General features: G+C 40.1%; 1 protein-coding gene across 5 annotated transcripts in view; it reads left to right on the plus strand.

Moving 5' to 3' along the window:
• ZNF609 (zinc finger protein 609) overlaps positions 1–17,706 on the plus strand; it is a 230,098-nt gene that overhangs the window by 165,346 nt on the left and 47,046 nt on the right. For all 5 annotated transcript variants that reach the window (XM_059372246.1, XM_059372247.1, XM_059372248.1 and 2 more), the window contains one exon: positions 5,308–5,533. In XM_059372246.1, the coding sequence (XP_059228229.1) occupies positions 5,308–5,533 (226 nt within the window). The remainder of the gene's footprint in view (positions 1–5,307; positions 5,534–17,706) is intronic.

Here is a 17,706-nt window from a genome sequence, read left to right on the forward strand (position 1 = left end):
ATTGCAGGAGATCTCCCTATGGCTAGTCTTATAGTCTTCAAATTATATGTTCACTTGCACTTGCATTTTCTAGTACAAACTGGAGCTGCCTTTACTCCTGACCTTGGCCAGGCTGATTGGTTAAAATTGAGTGCTAAAGTAAGTTGTCTGTGAGTAAGAGAATATGTGGTTTCAAAGAACTGTTTGATGGCTGGTTATGGTGTCAGCTACCGTGTCTTTCTTTTTCACTTTTTCTTCCTTGCCTTCTGCTACAAGATGTCTTGGAAATTAACCAGAGTTACAATCAAATTCTTTTTCAAAGCAAGCTTAAGTGAAATCTGGAACAACAGACCTGCAACGTATGTTTCTCCTTCCTTCTTCCATCTACCTTCCTTCCTTCCAGTAGTTAGGGTCAAAGAGTATTTGAAAAGGTGATTTCCTCCTTCACTAATACTTAAATGTTGTATTGTTTTGTGATTTACTTGGAATATTCTATTGTACTCTGTTAAGAGCTTTGTGGAAAGGAGGAATTCAGATTTCTTCTTCCTCAGAAGAAAGAATTCAGAACTTCTTTCTCAGTTACTGTGATTTCTTACCGGCCAGGCTCTTGCAAACAAGCAGTTACTGATCTTCCAGGATAAGCAAAGATAATCTGTAATTATTTAAAAAATACAATAACTTTATTTCAGAATCTCAGTCAACAGGAGGCAGTTCAAATAATTGAAGATTTTTTCCTGTATTTTTAATTTTAGAGACAATTAACATAATTGATAAATGGGGAATGCCTGGGTGGCTCAGCAGTTGAGCGTCTGACTCTTGATTTTGTCTCAGATCATGATCTTGCAGTCATGGGCTCGAGCGCCCCTCACTCCCCTGCCAGCACCCTCCCAGCCCCCCACCCCGCTCAGCATGAATTCTGCTTGGGATTCTCTCCCTCTGTCTCTTCCCTCCTCCCCTCAATACTCTCTCTCTAAAAAAAATAAAATTGATAAATAAAATTGATAAATTGGATTTTGAATAAATACCAGTTATTCTTTTTAATAACCCACCATAGGGGCGCCTGGGTGGCTCAGTTGGTTAAACATTGGACTTTGGATTTCCACTTGATCATGATCTCAGGGTTGCGAGATCAAGCCCCACATTGGGCTCAGTACTGGGTGTGGAGCCTGCTCAAGATGCTCTCTCTCCCTCTCCCCATCCCCCACATTTGCTTTCTTTCTCAAATACAAAACTACAATAAAAATTTTGCAAACAGTCAAGTTTTATAGGGGAGTACTTTCATGTTTATCCACGAATCAGAAATCTATATTATTGTTAGTATTGCTGAAGCTGAGTCACTGTAAGATCTTGAAGGACCTTTGGAATTATCAAAGAAAGAGAATATAGTATTTAGTATACTTGATGACATTCCACATTCTATATAATCTTGTCCAATAATTCTGTATAAATCTGAACATTTACCTAACCATTATCTTTCATTCTTGGATAAAAGGAGTTTCTTAGAGTTACTGAAGGTTATCAGTAGAGCCATCTTCCTCTCTGCCTTTTGACTATGAAGATGAAGGTATCAGACTCCTATTTGTGAAGAGGAGAGGGAAATATCTGTCCCCAATATTTCTTCGCTGCATTTTCTACCCCCCAAATTATGTTGCAGCCTTAAATTTTACTTCCATCAGTTCCTCTCATGTGGGAGGCAGCTGAAGTCAGTGTATATTACTTCTTGAGGGGAGATTAATGGCTCTGTCCTTTCTTTATTCTCTTCAGTCCTCGTGCTCGCTTCGGCAGCACATATACTATTCTCTTCAGTCCTCATTTCTGCATCACCTGCCTATCAGCACTTAGATCTCTAATAGGTGCTATTAAGAGTAATATCTAAAGGTGAATTGAAAAGAAGTATCATTAAAAGATAAAGGACACGCACTGGGGAAATTTAAGATATTTCCATCTTTAAATTCTCTTGTCTCTTTTTAGGTTTTTCTTTTGTTTTGTTGTTAATCTCCCCATTCAGTGAGTCCTGGGAGCCCCCCTGTGGCACTCTGGCATTTTAGAGACCAAGAATTGGCCTGAGTTTTATTGTTTTTATGGCTATTAAGGTATTTAATGACCTTAACTTTTTATGTTCCTGTTACTCAATTTTCCCTGCTGGCTCCAGTCTCCTGACGATTCCTTCTCTTGTGTCCTAGGTATATGGGAAAGGTGGCAAAATAAGTCCTCTTCTGATTTTTTTATCCTCTCCTGGAGAGCGGTAAATGAAATTGTGTTTGTTCCAGTGAATAGTAGACTATGAAATCCCATGAAGCCACCTAGGTTATTAGATTAATATCACAGAGCTGCTTATTATGCACTGTGGCTTAATGTAGATTATAGATGTGACCAAATGGTAATTAGCAGAGCTAGAGCTGTAATTAAACATTATTGTGCTGCTCCGTGACTTCTCCTCCGATTTCTGTTGCAAAGTAGGGAACTGAAGAGTTCCAAACCAATAGGTGGATTTCTTTATTTCTCCCCCCAACCAAAATCTCTTTTAATTAACTGACTAAATGAAGTCATCCTCACACAAACAGAATCCTGAATTCTACTTACTACTGCTGATCAGTTAAGAGTAGTTTGGTGCATATACATATTAATTGGCTCTTTGTATAATATATTTTGTTTTTCTAACTGATTATTTCTGCTAAGTTCCTTCTCTGCATGTATTCTGTAGCAGGGTTTAACTTGGCAAACTGAATGCAACAAGGGTGTTTCCTACTTAAATCTTAGATGTTTTTTGGATCTGTCAGTATAGAACTAGGGGCTTGGCTTTATTTACATTTTTAGTAGCTTCCTTCCCTTCTCATTGGTCTCCCAGAGGCAGTGAATGATCTACCAGGAAATGAAGCCATTTCTAGAAAACAGCTGCCCTTGATGGCTGAGAGAGAGAGAGTGTGTGTGTGTGCGTGCGCACACATGCATGTGTAGGCACAAGTGTGTAGGTGACTCCCTGGGGACTTACCTCCTTTTGTATTTTGGATTGCTGCCTCAGCAATGGAACAGATTAGCAACAGGACATGCTCAAACAAGGCAGTCAGAAAATTCAGAGGAGTGACTTAAAGATTCAGTCTAATCTTGTGTCCAAGAAAGAGGACATTGCTGGAATTTCTCCTGATAGTAGAAGAATGGTATAGAAAAGACAACAACCTCTTAGGCAAAGGAAATGTACATACTGATTGTGAAATTGTTTTTGTCTCAGTTCTTCTGCAGGAGAAAAAAATAGAAAAACAGAGGTGAGGCCAAGAGTAAAGATGATCTGTGTACTCTGTTGTAATTCTGGAGATCCAAAGTGTTATGAGCTACCTTCTTGAAGCATTCCTGAAAGGGCTTGATGGTTAGACCCAGATTCCAGCCATATACAGGGGTCGCAGAGACTTGAGCTTACTTTTGTTTTCACCTTCAAATCTGTGCATAGAAATTTTACAGGTCTTTCGGGAATCTGGCACATCCAAAGAAAGCAAAGATATCTTTTGGCCCTGACCATAATGCAGAAAATTCATTATACGGGCTTTGACTTTCTTTTCTTTTTATGAAAGAGGTGGAGTTAGGGAAGTATGGGGTTGGGCATCAGGGGGAAGGTGGGTGCATGACAACAAGCAGATAATGATAATGTTTTGGCAGCCTTTCAGGGACCAGAATTCATCAGAATCTGTGTTCTAGCATTCAGTGGACTCAATGATGATTCACAAATAGCAGTGACTTCTACCCCAAGAAGTGAGAGCTGACTGCAGTAGAGGCTATACCCAGATCTCAGCTTCTAGAGTAGTATCTTAGGCCAGGAAGGGGTGTGTGTGAGTGTGTGTGTGTATGTGTGTGTGTGTGTGTGTGAATATGTGAATGTGTGTGTTAAGAAAGGAAGGTAGAATATAGGTTCAGCAGTGGACATTCAGTAAAACCAGAGTTCTGTTGCAGAACTGTCCAGCAGTTTGGATTATGAATGCATATGCGGCTCTCTAAATGTAGGTCCATTGAAGGAGTATATTCAAACTGCACTAAAAAATCTTTTGTGGGGCACTGGGTGTCTCAGTCAGTTGAGTGTCTGATTCTTGGTTTCTGCTTAGGTCATGCTCTTGGGGTTGTGAGATGGAGTCCTACATCAGAGCCCCATGTACGCTCTGGGCTTGGCAGGGAATCTACTTGAGAATTTTCCCCTCTGTACCGCCCCCGCTCATTTGTGCTTGCTCTCTCTCAAAATAAATAAATCTTTTTTAAAAAGTCTTTCACAAGGTGAAGAAAATCACAACCCTTGACTCTCATTTTCTAGGTCTTTTGAATGGTATCATATTTAATCTTCAGGGAAGATCAGTCAGTGTGTGTACTGAGTGCTTTCGCATGTGCAGGACACTGTACAGTTAGGATTTGGGCACTGTAGACTCAGAGTATTTTCATGAGTCTGATAAATGCTAGGATTTAAAGAGTTAAGGGATTATTATCTTCTTCATTATAACTTTTAATTCTGGATATGTTGAATTTTTGGTTTCTAAGTGATTGCATTCTTGTGAGAGGTTCTAGTTTTAGAGGTAGGTTGCTGGTTCTTGTGTTCACCTATTTCTGTCTGTGTGTGCGTAATCAACTTCATCTGCAGACTGCCAGGAATTGGCTTCTGGATAGTAATAGCACCTGCTGTTCCTTAAAGTTAATTTGATGTTGGATTCATGCTCCAAAATGCCATTCTTATTAACCAGTCACTGTTGTAATCTCTAAGGGTTAGAAACCCCCATCGGGTTGCTCCTAGCCCTCCTATAACTTTTAAGTAGATGTTCTTCTAGTTAAAGATGTTAAAGCTCTAGTCTTCTTGAAGTGACATTTCAAGGCTCTGGATATTTTCTCCCTTTCTTTATCTCTTCCCATATTCTTGGATTTTGTATCTGATTAATGTATTATTTGTCAAATGATAGATTGGTGGGAAACACAGTGGTGGCAGTAGAACATGCTTCAGAAGTCTTTTCTTTTTCATCAATCTATGTGCTCTAAATACTGTTGAAATCTGGACCTGATTCTTTATCACTAGAGGTTTTTAAATGAGACAGGATTTTTTTAGTACACTTTTAGCTAAGCACAGTTTATGAGGAAGATCATTAATAAGAAATACAGCTTCTCCTACCACAGGGTACACTCATATAAACAACTAGATTTGTAGTGGTATCACAAGCTGGAACTTGAAAGGAAGGACCAAAATCTTATATTTAGAGCCTTCCACGCTGGCAGGAAAGAATGTAGGACTAGATTAAATATAGAGAAGGTATTTCCTCTAAATGTTTTCTCTGCAACTCAGCTACTACTTTTCTTCCCTCACAGATGGAGTCTCCTGTCTCTACACCAGCGGTGCTGCCACTGCACCTTTTGGTACCAGTGGTCAGTAATGACATCTCATCCCCCTGTGAGCAGATCATGGTTCGTACCCGATCAGTTGGGGTCAACACATGTGATGTGGCTCTGGCTACAGAGCCTGAGTGCCTGGGCCCCTGTGAACCTGGGACAAGTGTCAACCTCGAGGGCATCGTGTGGCAGGAAACAGAAGATGGTAAGTGCTATGTGGGACTTTCCCATCCCTTCTCAACCTGCTTCTGCCAACACGGGCTTATCGTGTAAATAACACCAAATATTTATTAGGAGTCTCAAGTGCCATAGTCTGCTTATGATACCTATCCAGATGATTGCAGCAAACTTCTTAGTAAGATCGTCCAGTTTCTAGAGTTTGCCAGTTTTTAAAATTAATTATCTACTCTTCATATCAATCAACAGTATCGGCCCTTGTATTTAAGCAGTCATTTGATAAGTGTTAGCCAGGTAATTTAAACAGGGCCTATACTCTCCATACTCCTCTGTATCATTTTATATGGGAGAATTTGAAGGTAAATGAACTTTATTGGGTCAGGCTTGAGGAGAATAAAGTAATGAAAGGACAGCTGTGGGAGTCAAGGAAATGGAAAACATTCACTCTTAAATTGACTTAGTGTTGGCTCATTCAATATGAAACTCTGGCCTTTTTTAACACCTGGAGGTGCAGCCAGCTCCTTCCCACTGGTTGCCTCATTGCCCAGCCACCCACGCCACTTCATGCATCTGTCACTTAGTACTGATTTTATAGGCCTAGGCAACAGGGAGATGTTTACATGGTCTTGTTTTCAGGCATCCACTAAGCAATTGGCTCACTGTTGGGTGCTTCTGCCTGAGGCTACCATCCAGACTTGTATGTTCCATTTGCCCCTGAGAACAGAATTTCTTCTATTTTGGAAGTTCATAAACCTAAAATTTAGAGGTATAAAGGGAGTTAACCAAGTATTCCTGACCCCTTGGTATCCTTTGATTTCAGCACATATATTCTTTTTATAAAGAATCTAAGTTCTTGTTAAAGTATGTGTGGTTTATGGAGGCTGGGCCTCAGGGTCCCATCAGGTCTTGGCATCAGTAACCAGACTTTCAAAGCATCCCCACTCTGGAGTTTAGAGGCCCAGAGGAGCGCAGCTCATTATCTCTAATTATCATAAGCTATCTTGTCAGTTTGCCCATGGAAATTCAGGCATTTCATTGTGGTCATTCTAATCAAAGTCTGTTCCTCTGAATGTTTTGTTGTGATTCGGTATTTATTTAAAGACTACCATGCAGTAGGCATTGAGGTGATGTAGGTTAAGAATTCTGTATTTTGGGGGCACCTGGGTGGCTCAGTGGGTTAAAGCCTCTGCCTTCAGCTCAGGTCATGATCCCAGAGTCCTGGGATCGAGCCCCACATCGGGCTCTCTGCCCCATGGGGAGTTTGCTTTCTCCTCTCTCTCTGCCTGCTTGTGATCTCTGTCAAATAAATAAATAAAATCTTAAAAAAAAAAAAAAAGAATTCTGTGTTTTTGGCTTTCTCATTGTTAAACAGCAATATAGTAAAGTTTCAGCTTTCAGAATAACATTGCTGATGAGGTTTTATTGTGTGCCTAAAACCATAATGCCAAAAAAAAAAAAAAAAACCTATTGTGTTAAAAACTGATGCAGGGACAATGGAGACAGAAGTTGATTCTAGAGGTTGACTCTCAATGTGTGTATTCAGTATACAATCTGGAAATCACAAGTGGCTATATCTCTTGTTTTAAAAATGTCATCTGCCTATGGCCAAATGTCTAAACAGCCACAATGTCTGTTGGAATGACAAACATGTTCAGACCTTAGCTCCGTGACACCAAGCAACCTTCGGGGTCTGTTACCTCAATATATTGAAGATAGAAGACATAAATTCCCTGCCTGTTTATTCTATCCATCTTTATGATGGTGACTTTTCTCCAAGGGCAAGATGTTTTTCATATGTGTGAACCTGATGAAAACTTTGCAGGAAAGTGAAGCTAAACCTTTCAGTCTCCTGAGAACAGTGGTTACTTTTTTTTTTAATCCCAGGATTCCTGTTCTCCCTTCCTGCCAAGGCAATGTTAGCACACACACAAAAAAATTTTTAAATTATTTCATCTGAAAGCTCTGTGGTTATACCTGGCAAGTTCCCCTGTTACATATTTTGCATGCACCCTACATCTTATTTCACAGTAGTTATCAGATTTTGTAATTTTATATAATTCTGTTTTCCAGTAATATCTATCTCTTCCACTTCTTTTCTTTTTTTAAGATTTTATTTATTTATTTGACAGACAGAGATCACAAGTAGGCAGAGAGAGAGGAGGAAGCAAGCTTTCCTCAGAGCAGAGAGGCTGGGGCTGGGGGCAGGGGAGGGAGCAGCCTCCCTGCTGAGGAGAGAGCTGGATGTGGGGCTCCATCTCAGGACCCTGGGATCATGACCTGAGCCAAAGGCAGAAGCTTTAACCCACTGAGCCACCCAGGTGCCCCTCTTCCACTGTTTTAGAATTCTGTGAGCTCAGGGACTCTGTTTTGCTTATCACCGAATATCTAATACTTAACACTTGGCCTCTATAGTAGGCCCTCAAAAATATTTGAGTGAGTGAATGCTTACATCTAGTTATTGTCATTTCTAGATCTATGTTAACATGTATTTAATGGATATTATAATAATTATCTGAACTTAGAAACCATATCAAATACTTTATAAAATTCTAAACCTTCTCTGAAACTCAGAATAATTACTGCTGTCACCAGGTAGTGAGATTACTCTCACCTATTTATATCTGTAAGATTTTTAGTTCTCCTACTTTTAATACCATATTTTCTCCCATTTACTATATTGTGTTTCATAGCTTAGTACCTCTCCTCTTTCTTTTTCATTCATCACAAGGGAAAGAGAACTGTTCTGCAATTAGATACTATACTCTGCTTTCTGGCCCTCCCATAGGGCCTTCACCTGAACCATCAGTTGGCAAAGGTCTGAACTGGGATCAGAGTTGGTTTACATTCCTTTTCATCTTCAAGTGACAGAGATTTCCTGCAAAGATCATTCTCTGCAGATCTGTAAGATACGGTATACTGAGTCAGTCCTCAAGTTAATAATAAGAACTATATACAGATACTTTAGAAAAAAAAATCCTTCAGCCTTCTAGGATTTTTGTCTGCCACCTGACTCTTTGTACTTCTGTCTGTCTCTTTTCCCAGCAAACTACTATCTTCAAATAGAAAAATCCTTAGAGCTTAGAGAGAAGCTGTGAATGCTTGGCCTCTGAGGGAAATGGAGGATCATGAGGTCCTTGTAGAACTGAGCTACCTTGCTGAGAACAGATGTAGGGGTCAGGAGCTCAGTTCTTCCTGGTTTCTTTGCCTACCTGTCCTGCAGTATTGCTTCTTTCTTCCCTATCTCTCAATGCAAAACTTGCCTTGGAGACATTTTTAAATTCCTGCAGATTCCATCTCTTTTTAGGCTGTTCATAATTCAGCCAGTACTGCAAAGATCGTCCTTGACTAGGACGATCAACTAAGACCCAGGTGTAACTTGGAATGTTTTCTTTGACTTTTTTGAGACTTAGCACTTATGCGGAGGTCTAATTCCATCTGATTTCATTTTGTCCCACCTTACTTCAAATCAGAATAACAGGGGTGCCTGGGTGGCTCATTTGGTTAAGAGTCTAACTCTTGGTCTCAGCTTAGGTCTTGATCTCAGGATCGTGAGTTCAAGCCCCACAATGGGCTCTATGCTGGTCATGGAGCCTGCTTTTAAAAAATAATTGAAATAACAGGTTCCCAATCCATTCCTAGTTCACAAGGCTTACTTTAACCCAGGGTCCTAGAACAGTGTATAATAATCCTTAAGGCAGACCATGTTCTTTTACTGAGGCAAAATTGCTTCCTGGCTTCTATAATGTTTTTAAGAAAGGCAAGGCTGACTTAAAGGCAAGAATTCCAAGAGATGCTGTAGGTTTTCCTTTCTAAGCAGCCACACTAAGTGTAGCATTACTTTATCAAATGTGCTTTCTGGAAGAATTTGTGGTATAGTGGAAAGAATACCAGAGTGAAGAATAGGAGAGCCGTATACTAGTTGACTATGGCATCTTAAAATATTAATATCAATGATGAAATTTCACTGTACACTTGTCATATAGAGTTGTTTTCTCAGAAAAAAGGAAACTACTCGCCTTGCCAGTCTCCCATTCAGAAGATCACTCACATTTTTCAACTCCTGATCCTAGTCTGACAAGTGGAAGAATTCACAAAACCCAGTTGCTTTTGGTGCAAGCATTTGCTAGGTGGTAGAAGCTGAGCTTGCAGTACTGCTTAGCATTCCCTTCATTCACCTTTAGCACAGTACTGCTTTAGCAATCCTGTTGCATTCACCTTTCCCAATACTTACCTCATTCTAGATTCATTAGCACAGTTCATTCTCTCTTCATGCTCTTAAGCAACTAGAATCAAAGACACTCGCCTAACTAACCCCTCCCACTTCCCTCTTCTTTATTAAAATGTATTTTTGTGTCCTATTATTTCTTTTTTCTCCTTATTTTAAAGATTCTTTAAGACTTTATACCATGAATTTTATCTACTTTTCTTCATCTTCATTATTTCCCCTTCTATTTAAACTCCCCCTGCAACAGTTACTTAGAGTGAAAGTTTTTTCCTCATCTTTGCTACCCTTTTGAATTTCTCACCTTTTCTTCAGTACTTGCTATTGCTCTTAACGGTCTCTTTTCACCTACTCAGTATCGTATATCATCTTGCCATCAGATTTCTTCTGCCACCATTTGACTGAAATCATCTTGTACCAATGATCATCTGTTTTCCCAAGGTCTTTCTCAGTCACCCTAGACTTTTATTTTTTTTTTAAGACTTTATTTATTTATTTGACAGAGAGAGATCACAAGTTGGCAGAGAGAGAGGAGGAGGAGGAAGCAGGCTCCCTGCCGAGCAGAGAGCCCGATGCGGGACTCGATCCCAGGACCCTGAGATCATGACCTGAGCCGAAGGCAGAGGCTTAACCCACTGAGCCACCCAGGCACCCCACCCTAGACTTTTAGAAGCTCTACTGTTTCTCTATTCTTGAAACTCTCCTCTCGTCTTTATCCTACCTCTCAAAAATCTCATTTCTTGGGATCGGAGGGAGACAAACCATAAGTGACTCTTAATCTCACAAAACAAACTGAGGGTTGTTGGAGGGAGGGGGGTCGAGAGAGGGGGTTGGGATTATGGACATTGGGGAGAGTATGCGCTATGGTGAGTGCTGTGAAGTGTGTAAACCTGGTGATTCACAGACCTGTACCCCTGGGGATAAAAATACATTATATGTTTATAAAAAAATAAAAAATTTTAATAAAAAAATCTCATTTCTTTTTTTGACTGGTTATTCTCTTTATTTTGTGTCAGTCCCTCTTCCTCCTTGTATTTATTAAGTCAGAAATTCCAGGAAGGCTTTTAGGATGCTGAAATATTGATCAATTCTGTTCTGTTGGCCTTTAGGGAGGGCCTGTGGTAACTTGTGTCCCACCCCTTTCCCCCAGACAAGGAACCTTATCCACAATATATTTTTTTCACATCCTGTGTATTCCATAGTGGAGAAAGTTGAGGAAACATTGACTTAAGAATGGGATTTGGCTACAAGGAATGGAAGATGAAGTAATAGTGATTTAATAGAAGAAAATTCTGAATGTAGGCAGTCCAGGACCAGTATGATGACTTCAAATGTAATCAGTGTTCTAGGCTCTTTAAAGTTACTTCTTCATTGCAAAATTGCTAATGTAACACTAGATATCACATTTACTTTCCAGGCTTGAAAATGAAGGAGAAGAGGGGCGCCTGGGTGGTTCAGTGGGTTAAGCCTCTTTGGCTCAGGTCATGATCTCTGGGTCCTGGGATCAAGCTGCGCATGGGGCTCTCTGCTCAGCGGGGATCCTGCTTCCCCTTCTCTTGTGGCCTGCCTCTCTGCCTACTTGTGAGATCTCTCTGTCAAATAAGTAAAATCTTATTTTTAAGATTTTTAAAAAGAAAGAATATGAAGAAGAGTAAAGTAGCTTTGGCTTCCCACCTAATCTGTTTACCTTTAACAAATTTTTCCAGAAGCCAGATCTAAGACTTAGGCCTACATCTCATTGGCTACCCCTTCTGCAAAGGAGACAAGGAAATACTGTGTTTTAACTGGATACATTATTTACCCACACAAAATAGAGTCATATTAAGACATGGGAAGCAGTCTTCTCTGCCGTTCTTCTTTGCATAACCTTCATATGTCATCACTCCCACCAGAAGTCATTGGTTCAGTAGCTTCCTTTTAATAAGTGCAGTCTTTTATATTCATGGCTTCAGCTGTCTCCCTTGTATGAACAATCCCCATATCGTTATCTAGACTTGACCTTTTGCCTAATCCCATTTCACATATCACCAGAAGCTGATTTCTTACATTCAGAATGTCTAAAAAAGAATATTCTTTCTCCTGAAATTTTGCTTCTCTTTCCCTCTTCTCTATTTCTCTTTATTATATCTACTTTCATTACCTGTATTACCATCCTAACTGTTTACTAGGCTCAGACCTCCCTAGAGTTATTTCTGACTCTTACTTCTTTACCTTTTTTTTTTTTTTTAAAGTAGGCTCCATACCCAGCATGGAGGCCAGGGTTGGCCTTGAACTCACAACCCTGAAATCAAGACCTGAGCTGAGACTAAGTCAGACACTTAACCCACTGAGCCACCCAGGCACCTCTATTCTTCAACTTTTTTTTTTTAATAGCTTTTTAGTAGTTACTCTAGGGATTACAATATGTGTGTTCAACTTTCCACAATCTACTTAAAATTGGGATTTTCTTTTGCCACCTCAAGTGGAATGTAGAAATTTTACCACTATTTAAGATTCTTTACCTTCTCTTCTTTATGTTGTAATTGTCTTCTGCTCATTGCCAGAACAGGTAAAATCAAAATAAGAATAAGATCTGAAGTTTATATGAAATCCAGATTTCATTGTCCATACATAAAGTTTAATTGGAACCTAGGCACACTTCATCTATTTTCAGCTACTATGCACTAGAGTGGCAGATCATATGGCCTGCAAAGTCAAAAATCTCACTGTCTGATCTTTTACTAAAAAGTTTTTAAACTCCTTGTCTTATGTATTACATCTAATACATTGAGAACCCCATCAGACAGTCTTTAAAAATTTTTCCCTTTCAGTTGTGTGTTATATACTTTAAAGACTCAAGAGAATGGTTTATTATATTTACCTGTATACTTAACATTTCTGTGGCTCTTTCTTCATTCCTGGTTTTCCAGTTGTCTATTGTTTTCCTTTTGTCTAAAGAATCTAATTCTTTTGGAGCAGGTTAATTGGCTATTAATTCTCTAAGAATGTCTTTATTTCACCTTAATTCTAAAAAAACATTTTTTCTGGGGGCACCTGTGTGGCTCAGTGGGTTAAAGCCTCTGCCTTCAGCTCAGGTCATGATCTCAGGGTCCTGAGATCCTGCCCTGTATCAGGCCCTCTCCTCAGCAGGGAGCCTGCTTTCCCCGCCTCACCCCGCCCTGACCCCACCTGCCTTTCTGCCTACTTGTGATCTCTGTCAAATGAATAAATAAAATCTTTTTTAAAAAAAGATATTTTTTTCTGGATATAGACATCTAGGTTTACGTTTCTTCTTATAATTTAAAATTGCTCTATTTCTTTGTACAGCTTCCATTGTTTCTAAGAAATACACAGTCACTTAAGTCATTTTTCCCCTATAAGTAATGCGTCACTTTCCTCTATTTGCTTTCAGAGTTTTTCATTTTGATTATGATGTGTGATATGTCTGATGTGGATTTCTTTTGTGTTTATCCTGTTTGGGGGTTTACTTACTTAACTTCTTGAATCTGTAATTTTCTTTTTTCAAATTTTTAGAGTCTTCAGCCATTACTTGAAACATTTTTTTCCATTCCACTGTCTTTCTCCTGCCCTTTTAGGAGCACAGTAACATAAACATAAACAGTCCTTATTAATTTCCACCTGAGATTCCTGTGTGCTTTTTCTCCTTTATTAGACTATAAGATAGCTGAAGTCAGGAATTGCATTATATATATCATTTTATTTCCTCCAAGAACTAGTTCAGTCTTTTCACAAAAAGTAAAATAACCAGTAAATATTTGATTAATAAAATTGTTTGTGCATTGTGCTTTTGTATTTCAGGTATGTACGTAAAAATCTAATTTCTTGATAACTTCTCTTGGGTTCATTTGGTGTGTGTGTGTATATATATTTTTTTAAGATTTTATTTATTTATTTGACAGAGAGCGATCACAAGTAGAGAGGCAGGCAGAGAGAGGGGGAAGCAGGCTCCCTGCCGAGCAGAGAGCCCGATGCGGGACTCGATCCCAGGACCCTGAGATCATGACCTGAGCCGAAGGCAGCAGCTTAACCCACTGAGCCACCCAGGCGCCCCATCATTTGGTATATATTGAATAAAAATAATGAGGGATTTTGTAATCCTTACTTACTTCCCTCCTCCCTCCCTCCCTTCTTTCCTTCCTTCTTTTCTCCCTTTCTTCTACCTTCTTCCTTTCCTCCCCTCCCCTTTTCTCCCACTCCCCTCCTCTTCCTTCTTTTCTCCTTTTCCTTCCTTTTCTTCCTTCCTTTCTTGTGTCTTCTACCACCAATCTTTGGAAGTTTCAAAAATCAGAGATAGAACCTTAGGTATTTTCAAAGGAAGTGGTTTGAGGTTATATTCTGAAGAACTTGAGCATGGAGAAGCAGTCATAAGAGGAATATGGGGTGCTGAGTGGGCAGACCCCAGGCTCTACTTCTGCTACCCCACCAGATGCAACCCAGAATAGTTATACTTAGGGGTGATTTATATGTTAGGTCTCTTTGTGAAACTATATTTGAAGGGGATTCTGTTGCTAGGAAAAGTTTCTGTATCATTTATCTGGGTTCACCTTCCCTCTCCAAGAATATCACTCCACTCAAGATTATCAGAAATACCAAAAAATATCAGAAAGACAGAAATTACAGGGCTGTAGAACCATGTTTTTGAAGCTGAAGCAGGTACAACTCCCTTGTATGTCATGAAAAGCTGTATGATAAGTTTGGTCTATCTTCCAAAGCTAAATTCCAGCTTAAAGATTTGGTGGGGAGGAGGGAGTTTCTTTTTTTTTTTTTTTTTCCTTTTTTCTTTTTCTCTTTTCCTTTTTTTTTTTTTTTTTTTTGAGATTTTATTTATTTATTTATTCATGAGAAACAGAGAGAGGGGCATAGGGAGAAACAGGCTCCCCAAGGAGCAGGGAGCCTGATGTGGGACTCAATCCGAGGACCCCAGGATCATGAACTGAGCCAAAGGCAAATGCTTAACCACCTGAGCCACCCATGACTCCCAGTTTCAGTTTTTATATCCATTAAAGGTTTGTTATATATAGGCACAAGCAGACATAAAACGTCTATGCATCCCCATCTCCACATTTTTATTCAACAGCTAAGAATGTCAGGAACTGTTTGAAAGTAACTGTTTCAAGGACTAATAGTGTCTTAAAGGCTTAATAGTACAGACCAGATATCTGAACTAGTGTCAAGAGAGTTGGGTTCCAGAGCAGATTGTACCATTAGCTAGGTTGTATCATCTTGGGTAAGTTTCTTAACTTATCCTGGCCTTAGATTTCTAATTTATGGGGGTCTGGACTAGATCTGCACTGTTTAGTAAAATGTTTTTGTTGGAAAAATGCTGTTCAAAGTGGTAGTCCAGTCACATGTGATACTGAGCACCCTAAAATGTGGCACATGATACTGAGGGTTATTAAATTTGTTTGTTTTAAAGATTTTTATTTATTTGGCAGAGACACAGAGAGAGAGGGAACACAGGCAGGGGGAATGGGAGAGGGAGAAGCAGGCTTCCTGCTGAGCAGGGAGCCTATTTGGGGCTCCATCCCAGGACCTTGGGATCATGACCTGAGTCGAAGGCAGTTGCTTAATGACTGAGCCACCCAGTCACCCTGAGGGTTATTAAATTTAAATGGTCACATGTCACTAGTGGTTTACTGTATTGGGCAGCATAGGAGCTAGAAGAGCTTTACATTATATGTACTCTAAAAGTGCAAATATACACTGTAATATAGAAAGAAGGGTAAGTATGTGGGAGGATGAAGAGGGTGGGTAAGTAGCTGACATCTGCACAGACCCAGGGTGACTTCTATGACTCTGGCCCCCATTACCTGGAGAACATTTGGCCCTGCTTCAAGCTCAGTGGTTGAGCCTTGTGCTTTGGTCTGTGGGTTGCAGTTTTCTCATTATCAGAGTAATAGGCAGTGGTTTTGCTTAGCAGGAAGTTAGTTTGCCTGTGGTAGCTCCACTGAGAACCTGCCTCAGCAGTTCTTTTTCCTCATCTGATTGCAGATCCCAGCTGCGGGTCTTTATCCTTCTTGCTAAAAAGAAGGGGCTGTCCATTCATCATCTTTCATGGAACTGATAACCTTGGTAGTTACCCTTGGTATATTCTGTGTGATTCTGATGTAGGAAAGTATGTGTTTGAACCGTGAAGTACCTAATTTTATATATTTATACTGGAAAGTTACACTGGTTCTCAGCTTCTGATTTTTATTTTATCTAGGCTATAATTTACAGTCCTTCACCTTCAGTCTTGCCTTAAGCCGCACTTACCTTGAGAAAGAGATGGTACACAGTGACCAGGCTTTGTCCACTGCTTAGCTAGTTGCTTACTAGCCTGACTTCCGCAGAAACAGCTCCACCAATAGCATAGTCATAAAGAGTCTAGCAGCCATTGTCTGGCACCACAAATCTTCATAGCAACAGACCACCACATGGCAACAGCAGTCACACAAAGGAAACATTAGGGAAATCGATACTTACTTTCTCCCACCCCTCCCCCACCCAAAACATCAGCCAGCACATTTTTCCCACCTAGCAGCTTATTCCCAGGGGATGCTTTGGGGAGTTGCTTGTCTATATACCCTTGTGGATTATGTTATCTGCCTACTGTCATATACTTAAATCCTGAAGCCCTAAAGATCCTAAAGACTTTTTTGAGTTTCATTTTATGAATTGCAAAATAAACTAAGCAGGGGAGAGAGATGTCCTTTTGTGCACTGTCACCCCCCACCTCCCTCACCCCTGCAAAGCACAGTGGGGTAGTACAGTTGGCCAGACTGTGGACTTGGCAGATGAGCAAGGTTGCTTCCAATGAGATTCTTTTGATATTTCAGTTGTTACTTTAAGATGGGTTCAGAGACAGACCTGTTTTGTTATTAATGTCATCCTTTAACAAATAATTTAGTTCCTAATACTTATCTATGAAACCCAATAAGTGATACGTAGGCAATAAAATACAGTCTGGTATAAACTGGGACTGATCACTAGCCTCAGTTAATTTAGCTTTGGCTTATGATTCCAAGAGGTAAAAGGGATAAGGTTGTTTAACTGGTCTGGGTCATAGTGTCCTCATTTGTAAAATTGGGAGGTTGGACTACATATCTCTGCACTCCTTCCAGCTGTGATATTTACAATTCTGTGATCATTTGTGTAGGACAGACAAGAGAACTGTCTTTGTTAATCACTGGTTGTGGTGAGATCTGCTGGAAGATGTTGTTGAACCCTCTGGTCTCAGTGCTTACATTGCTAAAAACAGGTCCTGGCCCTGCCCTGGTTGATAAAGCTGCTGTAACAATGATGGGCAGAAGCTATTAACAAACTTGGCAACCAGCCTTTTCTCCCACAGCAGTAGTTTTCAGACCAGTTCAGGCAGAGCTTTGCTCCCAGGTCGCTGCTGCTGCCTCTTAATGATACCAATAAGAACTCCCTTTTCCTCACTTCTCCCTCTCTGTCTCTGACTGCTTTATGAAACAAGAGGCTATTCTGCACCTCTTCTGATACTTCATTATCCTACCTCCCTCAGGCTTTACTGAACAAAGAAATCATAGGGCATCAACTTTATAATTTAGGCAGCTGGAGATCATTTCCCCAGGATAGGGGTGGGTAGGTAGCTCATTCCCCCTGGCATGAGGCAGCATTGCTAAATGGCCCGTGTTTTGTCTGCCAGGCTTAGGCTTTGTTAAGCCCATTCAGTGTTCTCTGTATTTGAGTTAAATTATAGAGGCAAACCAAGCCCCTGTACTTTTAGGAGGGTAGGGGTTAGGGAAAAAATGGAAAGTGTGTCATTTATAGGCCCTGCTACTTGCTAATTGCTCAAGGAATTTTTGTTTAATCCACTGTCACTGTGCTTACTCCTGCCAGATCCTTTATTTCCCCTAGTTGCTGCCTTCATGGCCTTCTCCATAGCAACAAGCTCTGTGACAATTCCTCTATGGTGAGGAATTGAGTAGTTCCCCCTCCCACAAGCTGTACTCTATTTTCTGTTTAGTATGTCT

Source organism: Mustela nigripes, chromosome 13, assembly GCF_022355385.1.
Source record: "Mustela nigripes isolate SB6536 chromosome 13, MUSNIG.SB6536, whole genome shotgun sequence".
Taxonomy (NCBI): domain Eukaryota; kingdom Metazoa; phylum Chordata; class Mammalia; order Carnivora; family Mustelidae; genus Mustela; species Mustela nigripes.